At 37.3% G+C, this 13,731-nt stretch overlaps 1 protein-coding gene across 4 annotated transcripts in view; it reads left to right on the top strand.

The window, feature by feature from the left end:
* The window catches only part of LOC150108560 (serine/threonine-protein kinase ULK3-like), a 268,335-nt gene that overhangs the window by 138,708 nt on the left and 115,896 nt on the right, over window positions 1–13,731 (top strand). For all 4 annotated transcript variants that reach the window (XM_090415993.1, XM_090415992.1, XM_090415994.1 and 1 more), the window contains one exon: window positions 1,303–1,458. In XM_090415993.1, coding sequence (XP_090272119.1) covers window positions 1,303–1,458 — 156 coding nt within the window. The remainder of the gene's footprint in view (window positions 1–1,302; window positions 1,459–13,731) is intronic.

Raw genomic sequence — 13,731 nt, 5'->3', positions numbered from 1 at the left:
CTAAACCCAGGTAACTGTAACTGAACTGATGGTATGATCTTGGTGCACCTCAACCTGTCATCATTACTAAAAGGAATCACCACAAAGAGCATTACTGATGCATGCAAACAGTGCTGGATTAAAGGGTGGGCTGACCAGGCACCCGCCTGGGGTGGCAAATGTAGGGGACTAAAACTAAGGCCGGCACCAAGGCCTTAGAGTCTGTGCTCCTTCCAAAATTAATGAAAATAATGATTTGCACATTTCAAATTCAAAAATGACAGATTCTGGAAAACATTGATTCACTGTTAGAAACTTACTTTACAATTTTTAATAGGAAGCAATTTGCAGAATATAGTTCCAAATATGTGGGTTGCATTGAGAATTTTGCTGACAATTCCTATAACAGAGCAACAGCTGAAAGAACTTTAAGCAAATTAAAACTTATTAAAACATATTTGCAATCAACAATGGAAAGTGAGAGATTAAATTCTTTAGCCTTGTTATCTATTGAAAATGCTTTGCTCAGAAAATAGCCATTAGTGAAAAAGAATAAAAGCTTTTGCAGATTTAAAATCAAGAAAAAAAAAATCTAAATTATAATTGATTAAATTAAAATTAGTGTAAAATCAATAATTTTTGTTTGTAATCATTTTTATTTGTTTCTTTTTTATGCAATATATCTGAGTGAATAAAAATGATAAATAGAAATAATGAAGATATGAAATTATTAATAATTTGAAAAAATATTTATACTTACAATTAGAAAGTACTTAAGTATAAAAAAAAAAAAAAAACCTTACAGGCATCACACACCGGTCCGCCTGGGGTGCGAAATTATCTTGGTCTACCACTGCATGCACATGACTGTCCTTGTTATCCGGGTCATTTTGTTTTGTATCTTCACTGAGTGTGTATTATTAAAGTGCCTCTGATGATGCTTGAGCTAGTAAAATGTCAGCTTGTTAATAAATAATTTTATTCAGTTAATTTTTTATTTACGTTACAGTATTTATATAAAGTTTTCTATTTGAGAGACTTTGACATGAATTATAGAAAAACAGCTACAGTTTTTTTTATTAACAAAAAAAAAATCTGTGCACAAACAGTTGTTTTTTGCAGATTTCAATAGATAGTATAACATAACTTATGAGTAGCACAGTTTATAAAAATAGTAATATATGTGCTAGGGATAAATAAAATACTCGAGGGTATTTTTTGTGGAATATACTTGTTCTTTAGTGACTACTGAATGAGAATGATTACTTAGCTCACAAGACACAGGATTTATGAATATCAAATTAATTCACATGAATTTTTTAGTTGCCTTATGCTGTGCAGATATCAGATGAATGTCGAGATCTCCTTGTACGTCTTCTTCAGAGGATACCAGATCAAAGGATCTCATTTGAGGAATTCTTTAATCATCCCTTTGTTGATTTGGAACATATGCCATCTTCTGAGTCATATGCTAAAGGAGTAAGTTATTTTTATAGTTATTTTGTCTTTCTTTTGCCACATAATGTCAAGAAGGGAGAAACTCGATGTAGCAAGATGATTCATAAGTATCAGTATGCATGCTCTGGGTATATATATGTGTGTGTGCTCATGCGCGCGTACACACACACACAGAAAGAAATGTAATGGGAGTGCTCGGGAAAATAAGAGCCTAAAATGATGAAACATATTTATTATGTGCCCTTTAATGGGAGAAAAAATATTTTAACCAGTTAGTAAATATTGGTTGATTGAAAATAACTGTAGATGGGGCTAGGATTTGTTTAGTTTAAAAATTTTCATTTTCAAATTTTCATATTTTCACCATTTCATTATTGTTCTTAAACTGTGGAAATTTTTTTTTTTTCACTAGTATATTTCTAGGGTTCAGTATTGTCGTGCAGGGCTGGATATGTTTATGGCTGTTGATAATGAAAAAAAGTGATATAGTTATGTTTGATCGAATGAGTGTACATGTACTCCTGCACTACACACACACACACCAACACTAGCAAGCAAAAGATCGCAGATGTAGCTACAGGAGAAGGCCGAGTTGACAGTATGACTGAGTGCTTGAGCAGTAATGGTAAGACAGTGGGCGAAAGTGGTGATGAGTTAGCAATGTTGATTGATAAAACAGCATGCATAGATGGTGGCAAGTTTTAGCAGTGGTAAGCAGTAAGAGAGTCGGTGGTGAGCAGTAAGACAGCGGATGCGCAAGGTAGTGAAAATGCAATTTGCATAAATGGCACTAAAAAACTAATTGAAGATATGAAAGAGAAGTTGATGAGGCAAGAGATTAAACATATTAGGAATGAACTCAGGAGAATTACTGATTTGCATCCAGAAGGGTGAGCAAGAGAATATGAGTTCAGAGAATGTGAATATGGAAATGATAAAGCTACAGCAAGTGTGATTAGAGGAAAACCAAAGTGAGCCTGACTGATGGAACAAAAATGGGAGCAATTGCCAGTATGAAAGGGAGCTCAATTGCTGGAATGCTTGAATTGAATGAAATGATTAAGATGAGAAATGAGATGAGACATATGCAAAATGGGATTAGGCATATGGTGGATTCTAATGAAATTCTAATGAAGAGTATGAAAGAATAAAGTGAAAGACAATAGAGAAAATGGCAAATGATTCAGTAGTAGCATTGTATGGAGATTCTATTATAAATGATGTAGTGGATGAGAGAGTGAACAAGATCTGTTTTCCAGGAGGGATGATGAACTCGCTGGTGATTTCATGAGGGAGGAATCACTGGTGATTGATGCTCTGGGTATCAGAAGTAAGCATACTTGGGAGTTAGTGGTAGTAATAATAGAAATGAATGATTTGATTGGACATAGGATGAAAGTGACAGAGGGAAAGATAAGTGGGGTAGGAAGAGCAGTTGTTGTGTCGCCCAGGTGTGACAATGATGAGCTGAGATGGGGAGCAAAGATCACTAAAACCTTCTCATAAGGTTCATTCCATAGACCTGCTATCATCTTGGTCACTCGCCTCTGGATCCTCTCAACCTCCTCCCCATCAAGAAGAAAACTAGGTGACCAAATCTGGGCACAGTAGTCGAGATGAAGTCTTATCAAGGCTCAGTACAGAGGAACAATAACCTGTTTGTCTCTGCTTGTTTAAAGTATTTTTCAGCAACCAAGTGATTTGATGAGCTGATTTAGCTACTTTTGCAATGTCCCCCTAAACTTCATTTCCCTATCCACCAACACTCCCAAGTCCCTGGCCTCATCAATCTCCTGGAATACAGTTCCACCAATGTGATATACTGCTGCTAATCTTTTCACCCCAAAATGCATAACCTTACATTTTGTCACGTTAAATTGACATCCATTCTCCTTAGCCCAGACCTCCAATCTATCCAAATCATCCTGCAAGATGTCAAAATCTTGCAGGATGATTTGGATTAATTTGGATCTGGAAATAGAATAATTTCCAGATCCACTTCATAAGCATCCACAGCATCAATTCCAATATAAATGACATTCACCACCACCACTTACAGACATCCAAACCACACCTTCTCTTAACAGAAACCCAAATTACAGCTACATTAATCACAGTTCACCTTCAATTCCCAAATTATATATTCTACATAATTCATTTTGCATCAAAGGTGGCACTTGTGCCTTTTGTACATTCTAATATTGCCTGTCAGAGAATTGCAAATTAGAATCCCCTGCTTTTGACCTCCTCTGGCTGAAGGTTTTCTTACACCACTTAGTGACATTCATCTGCTGCATCTGCCAGTCTCCAAACTCTGAACACCACAAAGGCCTAAAACCTTCCTCTCCATTAAACTCAGCCATCTGCAATCCAGCTACACAACCAGTGAAGTCATTGTTCTAGGTGACCTGAATGTCCACAACTCCAACTGGCTACCCTTCTCTAACACTATGGATCATGTCGGATGTGATGCGGAAGGTTTTGCTATAAGCAATGATCTAATGAGTCATGCAACTACCTACCCAAATTTCAGATAATTCCCTCCACTTTCCACTATCCTTGATTTTTCTTAACTAGTTCTCCTATCAGATACACTGAAGTTACCTCTTCTCTTGGTAACTCAGACCAAAATCTAGTACAGCGTTCCAGTCACCACACCAAACCACTTGTCCTCTGGCACTAAAAAACGTAGAAAGTAGGATGCTCTCTGGAACTACTACTACTCTTCTTTCCCATGGCATGACTATTGTTTCTGCTCTTCTGACCCAGACGGATGAACTGAGTAGTTACAGAAATCATCCTTCCTTCCATCCAAAATTCCTGTCTGCTTTCCAAGCCCTGGGTTCATGTGAAAATGTATGAAAGCAGTTGAAGAAAAAACTCAGCTTACAGAAGATGACTTGCATCAAGAATCCAAGCTTCATACTCAGCCTATGCAGAAGCATGCAATAAAAGCAAATCAACTATCAGCAAATCCAAATTCAAATTCACAAAAGTCAGCAGAAAACTCATCTTTTGTCCAAATGGTAGCTGTGCCTTCTGGTCCCTCGCTAAAGCCACGGGACGCAATTTCTGCTCACCTGCACCTCCACCTCTCTCTCCCCCATCCAGGTGGCACCACTGTTACAGCACCCAAAGAAAAAGCTGACATCCTAGCATCACTCTTTCTTCTAACTACTGCATAGATGACAAAAGCAAATCACCCTCCTACATTACAGCAACTGATCAGATAACTCCTGTGGCCTTTCAGCAGAAAGACATAAGAAAAATATTAAACAACTTGAACACTATAAAGTTGTCTGGTCCTGATGGCATCTCTCCTATTGTACTCAAATGTTGTGCTCCAGAGCTAACACCTGCCCTCTATTGTCTCTTCAATCTTCTATACTGAGCTGGCATGAATTCCATCTCATGGAAACTAACATATATCCAATCCATTCCAAAAAAAAAGTAGACAAAAGTCCATCTACTGACCAATTCCCATCACCTCAATCCTCTCCAAAATAACAGAGAAAGTTATCAATGGTCAACTTCTTCATTACCTAGAAGCTCACCAGTTAATCAATGACCCACCAGTATGGATTCTGCCAATCTAGATCCATGGCTGTTATCTTAGCCTACATCACTCACCACTGGACATGTGCCATGGAAAGTTTCAAAGAAACGCGTGTTTGGCATCAAGGCCTGCTTTGCAAACCGATTTCCTTCGGTCTACCTGCCACCAAGTGTAACTGAATAGCCAAGCTTTCTCTTTGTTTGTTTGTTTGTTTGTTTGTTCATGGTGGACAGCACTCTCTCTTTTTGAGCTTTGCCACCAATGCAACAGTACCTCACTCTCCACTCATCCTACTCCTTTACCAATCATGTAATTTCCAGACATCCCTTACATTAAGGACATCTACAACCAGTGCCTTAAACACTGATCTCGATACCATCCTTCAGTGGGGCAAGGATAACCTAGTGACCTTCAATGCCACCAAAATGCAGTCCTGCCTTTTCTCTTGCAAATGGGATCTCGGCTCACCTTCCCTCATCCTCAATAATACTCAAATCACCAGACAGAATGAACTGTCTCATCTTGGATTGTCATTTACCTGTCTTGGTACAAACACATTACATCAAAGCTTCCTCAGCTTCTAAAAAACTATGCATTCTTTTCCACTCAAGAAATTTACACCACTCAGCTACTAACCTTATATAAATCTCAAATCCATCTAACCCTTAGAATACCACACACACACACACACACACACACTTGGGGTAGGATATCTAAAACTTCCTTAAAAATTCTTGATGCTGTCCAAAGGAGAGCAATTTAGCTCATAGATAACCCTTCCCTCACAGGCTCACTCAACCTCTATCTCACAGATGCAATGTTTCAGTTGTGTGTATGTGTGTGTGTGTGTGTGTTGTGTCTCTTCTCTGGCCACTGTTCCAGTGAATTGGCTAACAACATTCCTCCTCTTGGCATTGGGTATGTTAAAACAAGAGCAGCTGCTGTCCAATCCCTTTACAGTACAACTGCAAACTCGTCGAACCAGTTTCTCCTCTCACTCATTTATCCCATCTACCTCTGGAACTGCCTTCCTCATGATGTGTTTTCCAACAATTTCAACCTGCAGCTCTTTAAGAAGAATGTCAATAGGTTTCTTCTTTATCAACCGTCATCTGCACCTCACACATGGCACTGATGTTCTATAGGTCTTGTACCTCTTGTGTGTGGGATAAATATATATACATGTTACACATGCTAGGTGTATGAGGAATTACGTATATGAAAAGATGTAGGTGAAATAGTCGATAATTATTCTGCAAGATGTCAATTCTGGAAATTAATTTGTACTAGCCACTTTGAGTTTTTTCTCTTACTATTATAAGCTCTGAAGAAGCTGGACAGCCCCGTTGGCAAAACTTGTTGGTATTAGATGTTTATAAATCATGGTCAATTAAATATCAATATATATTTCAATTTAATTATGTTTGAATGACCAAATATAATCTAAACAGTGGTATAATTATTTGTTTGTGTGTAATTTAATAATCATAGTAACCACAATGTTTTTACACATCAATAAATACATGGATGCTGTGTCTATTGACATAACATGGATATGAAGTATAAATTATTTGGTATATTTCATCCATATGGGCATTTGGGTGGCTAAGAAAAGCAATCAGGAGCACTTTTTATGCTTTTTTAGGGTATTTTTAGCCTCTTCATGTGTAGGATGCTATTGCTTAGTTATGGTACTAGTCCATTTTCACTTTTTTTTTTTTTCTGTTTTTTGTTCATATTCTGCACTCTTCTTAGTTTTTTTTTTTTTTTCTTTCCTATTGTCCACACCACCATTACTGAGATCTAATGCACTGCCACTATATGCATTGCAACATGTGGGCATCCAGAAATGAGTAGCCTGGCAGTGTGCATATAGTATACTACTTTGGCATTCACACTGTGAAAGAGATCAGTTCAGCAGTAGATTAAATCAACTTTCTGCCTTGCAGAGCCGCACATAGTCATCAGCGTCTTGCATGCAATTATGCTCAGAAGCGGGATGTCATACCAACTCCATGGTAAGCTTAGAATCCTGTTCCCATACTGTGGGAAAGGAGACTGACAAGATTGTTAACCATTTCAGATGAGCCCACAGTCCAAGTGATTTGTGCTTGGATTGTGGGCTCATCCAATCCTGATCCTGATCAAACCACTTCGATTGTGGTTTGACCAGGATCATTTGACTCATGGGTTCATCTGCAAGGATTAAACAATGTTGTTTATGTCTCCTTTCCCATTGTAGGAACAGGATCCAAAGTTTGCTTTGGTGGTGGTATGACATTCCACTTAAGCATCGTAATTATTTGCCAGATAGTGATGACCATGTGTGGCTCTGTGGTGGGTGCAAAGCTCTGGTGCTGAATTCTTTGTCCTCAAAAATGTCATAGGCCCCTCCAGCTGTGTTCAGAAACTGTGGAAATATCAAACAGTACAAGTAAGAAATAGAAACCAAATGCATTTTGTATTTTTACTAAAATTATTAATTATCCATTCAAAAGGCAAATGCCCATTGTGAAAATGTCACCAGTTTTTATCTGTAAGGGCTGTCAGAATTCTCAAAATCTGTAAAGAAACTGTTTGACTGATATCATTGTGGAGGCATCTATTAGGGAAAATGCCAGTTCATGTACTACCATAACACCATAAACTGTTGAAGAGGCATGATATCAGAGTGGAATTTCTCAGCATTTCCAGACATGGAGATTTGTTCTGAATTTATGAATCAAGGAACAAGCCATGAGATAATTTCTCATATGCAGGAATGGTAATCTTCTCCTTAGCTGGAATTTTGTCCTTACTTTTGACATCCCAAACTTTACTTCCTTAAAAGCAATCTCTTTGAACTCCTCTGTCAGACTCAACATTCTTGAATCCCTTGAGTTCTTTTAAGTGCTAGGAATATGTTCATGTTCAAACTGCCTGTTATAGCTCTACCATCTATGCCTGATGTAGTCTTAAAGAGCATGAACTGGCCTGGTTGGCCAAGTGGTTAGCATATCCACTCTCCAACAAAAAAGGCAGTGGGCTTCAATCCTGTCATGGGCATGAATGTTTTAGATTGTACTTAGATGCGAGATGAATGTCATTATCCAACGTGTGAATTCATTGGTCCCACTTATTGGAGGGCTAAAGTGGCTTGAAAAAAGTTTTCTGTTTGGTATCTAGAGCAGAGTTTACAGATTGTGTAAAAAATACAAAAAAATTATAAAATTAATAAAAATATAAAAAAAATTCTTAGCCCACCCATGGTAGAAATGTGCTAATATGAGGGTGGTCTGAAAAGTTCTCGGCCTAACAATGAAAAAACGAATTTATTTTTTTGTCTAGTCTGGTTAAAAGATCGTAATAATATTCCCCAGTTATTGTTTTACCCTTTTCAAGATAATTAATAAACAAAATGCCTTTAGCATCCCAAAACACAATGCCATGACCTTTCCTGCTGATGGAACCGACTTTGTCTTCTTTGGCACTGAACACTGTTTTGACTGCTTTTTGGATTCTGGTGGATAATGGTGAAGTCCAAGTCGTCTTATCCATAGTAATAAATCGATGCACAAATCAGTTTTATTCTTGTTAAAATGCTCCAAGTACTGTTCAGAGATTTTCATGCAAGTGCATTTTTGATCTGCTGTGAGCAAGCACGGCACCCATCTTGCGCAAAACTTTTTCATATGCAATTCTTCATGCAAAATATATACTACACGTTCTTTTGAAATGCCTATAGTCTCAGCAGTTTCACACACTTTGACTCGCTGGTCATCCAATACCATATCGTGCACTTGATCAATGATTTCTGGTGGTGTTACACTTTTTATATATTGCATGGATCACCTTCACGTGGATCATCTTCAAGGCTGGTACAGCCACGTTTAAACTCGGCAGTCCATTTCTTAATTGTCAAAAACGAAGGAGAAGAGAGTGCCCATAAACTGTTATGAACTTAGAATAAACAAAATGCCTTTAGCATCCCAAAACACAATGCCATGACCTTTCCTGGTCATTTCTTTTGCCGCGAAACCTTCTTTTACAAAGAATTTTATAACCGCAGGATATTCAATTCTATCCATTTCGAGGGATACAGATAACACTTTTGCTTCAAAATATAATAAATTTAGTTTAATCCTTTATCCAAGTGTGAGCAAACAAAGTTTGCACCTGAAAGTATCTTCGGGACTGGAGTAAGGTGGTACAACACCAGGGCACTCCTTGCAAAGGTGGAGCAAGCTACCAACACTCCTATCTCAGTATCTCCCATAATACAAAACACATTTCCTTGCGGATATGTCTAATGTTATGCATTAAGGGAAGGGCCACAACCCAGACTAGTTTCGACCTTTATTGAGGTCTCTTCAGTGGGAGCCAGGCCCAAGTGGAGATATCAGGCAGAAGCATTAGCAGGTCATCTCTACCTATAGGAATTGCCAATTGGCGTGCCACCCTTTTTTAATAATTTACTCTGGATTTAGAGAAAGATGTTGAAAGTTTATTTTTCACTTGGTTAGAGTATAATAAATTTAGTTTAATCCTTTATTCAAGTGTGAGCAAACAAAGTTTGCGCCTGAAGGTATCTTCAGGACTGGGTTAAGGTGGTACAACACCAGGGCAACTCGTTGCAAAGGTGGAGCAAGCTGCCAACAGGCCTATCTCAGTATCTCCTATAATGCAAAACACATCTCCTTGCAGATATGTCTAATGTTATGCATTAATGGAAGGGCCACTACCCAGACTAGTTTCGACCTTTATTGAGGTCTCTTCAGTGGTAGCCAGGCCCAAGTGGAGATATCAGGCAGAAACATTAGCAGGTCATCTCTACCTATAGGAATTGCCAATTGGTGTGCCACCCACTTTTAATAATTTACTCTGGATTTAGAGAAAGATGTTGAAAGTTTATTTTTCACTAAAGTTTAGTTTAGTTTAGTTTTTAAAGTTTATTATACTCTAACCAAGTGAAAAATAAACTTTCAACATCTTTCTCTAAATCCAGAGTAAATTATTAAAAAAGGGTGGCACACCAATTGGCAATTCCTATAGGTAGAGATGACCTGCTAATGCTTCTGCCTGATATCTCCACTTGGGCCTGGCTCCCACTGAAGAGACCTCAATAAAGGTTGAAACTAGTTTGGGTTGTGGCCCTTCCCTTAATGCATAACATTAGACATATCTGCAAGGAGATGTGTTTTGCATTATAGGAGATACTGAGATAGGCCTGTTGGCAGCTTGCTCCACCTTTGCAACGAGTTGCCCTGGTGTTGTACCACCTTACCCCAGTCCTGAAGATACTTTCAGGTGCAAACTTTGTTTTCTCACACTTGGATAAAGGATTAAACTAAATTTATTATACTAACCAAGTGAAAAATAAACTTTCAACAACTTTTGCTTAAGACAGCTATATAAAACAAACTACTTGATAGAATTACTTGCAATTTCACATGGATGCTTATGACAGATGTACAAACTTAGAAAAAAATAAATCTTGGCAATAGTGTTGCCATCTAGGGTCGAGGCCAAGAACTTTTCAGACCATCCTCGTAGGTTACAAAAAACTTTTTGTAGGTGGGTGGGTGGGAGCATTATATAAAAAAATAAAACTCTCATTGCCACAAACCTAAACTTACCAGCTGTGAAACTGTGAAAGTCTAATCTACAGGAATCATAGAAAGGAAGTTAGTTTTCCCATGCTCTGCTTAGGTCATAGTCATCTCATATATTACTTCCTATCAAGGTTCAATAATATATGTGTACATGTGTGAGTCTAGTGATTCTATTTTTAAGCATCTCATGTTTTAATAGGCTGCCCTAATTTCTTTAATGACTGCAATTGTTATCTCACTTTTAAAAAGTCTATCTGCCTTAAACACTCAGACAGATGTAGGAAGTCCCCCCCCCCCCCGTTAGTTATAAAGTATGTTATACTTGACAAGAATTATATTCCTGCTTTAATCCTTACTCAAGCATAAGTAAAAAAAAAGATTTGCACATGAAGTATTTTCATGACCAGGGCTACTTGTATATCCATAAATCATGAAGTTTAAACATTTAATAACTTTTTTATTTATTAATTATTTTTATTGTTTTTTGTTATAATGAAATGCAGAACCTGGAGATTTTTTTTATTAGTTATGAAAAACCACATCGTGTAAATACCTTCCATTTTCTGCTTCACAAAGATAGACCCTTTCTGTCATGTTCCATGACAGCTGTTAATGTTTCTGGATGCAGCATCCTAATTTCTGCACGAATGTCCTCCTTTAGCTGTTGGATTGTCTGGTGCTTGTTTTCACATACACCTTTTCCTTCAGGTAACCTCAGTTGGAGAGCATAGGAGCATAAAGTGCTGCAGTCAGAAACATTAATAGCTATCATGGAACATGTTGTAGAAAGAGTCCATCTTTGTAAAGCTGAAAATGGAAGGCAGTTACGTGATGCAGTTTTTCATAACTAATAAAAAAAATCTAAAGTTCTGTATTTCATTTTAAAAGGAAAAAAAAATTGAAAAAGTTATTAAATGTTTTAACCTCTTCATGACTTATGGACCTCCATGTATATAGAGGCTGTTGACTTTACATTATCTAATATCTTTCTGGGTTTGCTCCCAATGATGAGACCTCGGTAAAAGTCAAAAGTTTGGGTAGTGATCCTTCCCATGATGCATAGCAATATATATATATGTATGTATGTATGTATCAAGAGGAAGTTTGCTTTGTATCAACAAAGGCAATTGGTGTGAAGTCAACAGCCTCTATATACATGTAGACTAGTTGTGAAGATATTTCATACACAACCTTTGTTTGCTTATGCTTGGGTTAGAATTTAAACAAGAACATAATTTCTTGTCAAGTATAATGTGCACTCAGACAGATTCTGACTAAATATGTGCTATATTTTTAAAATTTCTACACAAAAACTAATTTATGTGACTGCATAACAGTTTTTACATTAAACATTTGCTTCTTATATTTTTTTTTAGCTTTTGACTTGGTACATTATATTCCAAGATACTAAAAATCAAATTAAACATGGGATTATAATTTCTTTAATCCAGCCCATCCATCTCTGGACAGGTAGGGTTCCTTGATTAAGGGGTTATGGTGAATTAATGGAGCTATCACGTTGCTCCTCTGCTGCATCCTGTAAGAGCAAACATGTGAGCAGTTTGGCCACATCTACAAGCTGTTCATGGAGCTAGTTTATGTTTTGAGAGACAAAAAACCTGAGTTCCCTTGAGAAACAATCCCTCCACCTCTGTAAGAGACAGGCTAAATTCACCATTTGATTGAAAAGACCCGATAACGGTTCTGCACATCATACACTGGATTCGAACCCGAGTCTCTCCAACCAAAGGGCCTGTCTGTACCAACCATGTTCAGGAGTTTCTGGATTAGATATAAGGAATGTGGTAAATGTGTTTCCCTTTGAAGTTGGTATTAGATGGTTATCTGTATTCTGTTGGTATCTGGTGGATTATAAGACATTTCTGCTTGGGATTGTAAGAAGGAAGAAGAGAAAGAAAGGGTTTGTGTTCTGACCTAAGTACAATTAATCAGGGGGTTTGATTATTTTACATCAGAGCAAAATAGCTAGCGACATAAAATGTATCACACATTAAAGAATGCAGCGGATGAAAATTAAAATAAATAGTGGATGTGTGAAAACAGGTTGGTATTGTCATATTCTACTTTTTTTTTTCCCTGAAAAAGTACCACATGGCTTTTATTGTTTAACATTTAAAATTTTTTGATGCAGTTTCTCAAGAAAGTCGTGTTTATTTAACACTACAAATGCCACATGAATAACGAATCTTGTAAATACCCTTCTTGAGGGGAGACTGAGAAGATTTCAAAGACTGTAAGAATTTATTATTATTATTATTATTATAGGCGAGGGAGACTCTAAACATCATACCAAGCACTATCCAACATCCAACATTTGTGCAGTATCTAACATACTTTGCTTTGAACTCATTTATAGTCATGGCACCCACAACAGACTCTGGCAATTTATTCCACACATTCACCACTCTCCAAGCAAAAGACTTACTTCTAACACCCTTGCTAACCACACTCTTGCTCAGTTTTTTCCAAGGATGGCCCCTATTTCACCCACCACCAGACCTGTTCTGAAAAATTTCCTCTATATTAATATTGTAAAAATCCTTCAGTATTTGGTCATACTTTTTCTTCCTGTCAGCCAGTTTCTTTAACCCACAAATCTTCAACCCATTCTCATAAGGTTCATTTCATAGACCTGTTACCCTCTTAGTCACTCACCTCTGAATCCTCTCCACCTCTTCCTCATTGCCAAGAAACCCAGGTGACCAGATCTGCATGCAGTAGTCAAGATGGGTGTCTTATCAAGGCTCAATAAAGAGTAATAATAACCTGCTTGCCTCTGCTCGTCAAAGTAATCTTCAGTAACCAAGTAATCGGATGAGCTGGTTTAGCTACTTTTGCTATTTGTCCACTAAACTTTAATTCCCTATCCACTTACACTCCCAAATCTCTGGCTTATTCAATTTCCTGGAGTACAGTATCAAGGTGGTATACAACTGGTAATCTTTTCACCCCAAAATGCATAACCTTACACTTAGGGGGTTTCTTAGCAAGTACTTGTATTTGTTCTTATCCAAATTGAAAGAAGGTATTTTCTACATAGAAAATACTTATACAGAAGTAACACAGATTTTTGCTTTTCCGAAAATAACCAGCTTCATGTTCATCAATATGTATTCATCATTTTGA

The sequence above is a fragment of the Typopeltis vanoorti genome, chromosome 3 (assembly GCF_054136105.1).
Source record: "Typopeltis vanoorti isolate ZY-2024b chromosome 3, IOZ_Tvanoo_1.0, whole genome shotgun sequence".
NCBI lineage: Eukaryota > Metazoa > Arthropoda > Arachnida > Uropygi > Thelyphonidae > Typopeltis > Typopeltis vanoorti.
This window is presented reverse-complemented; position numbering and strand designations above follow the sequence as displayed.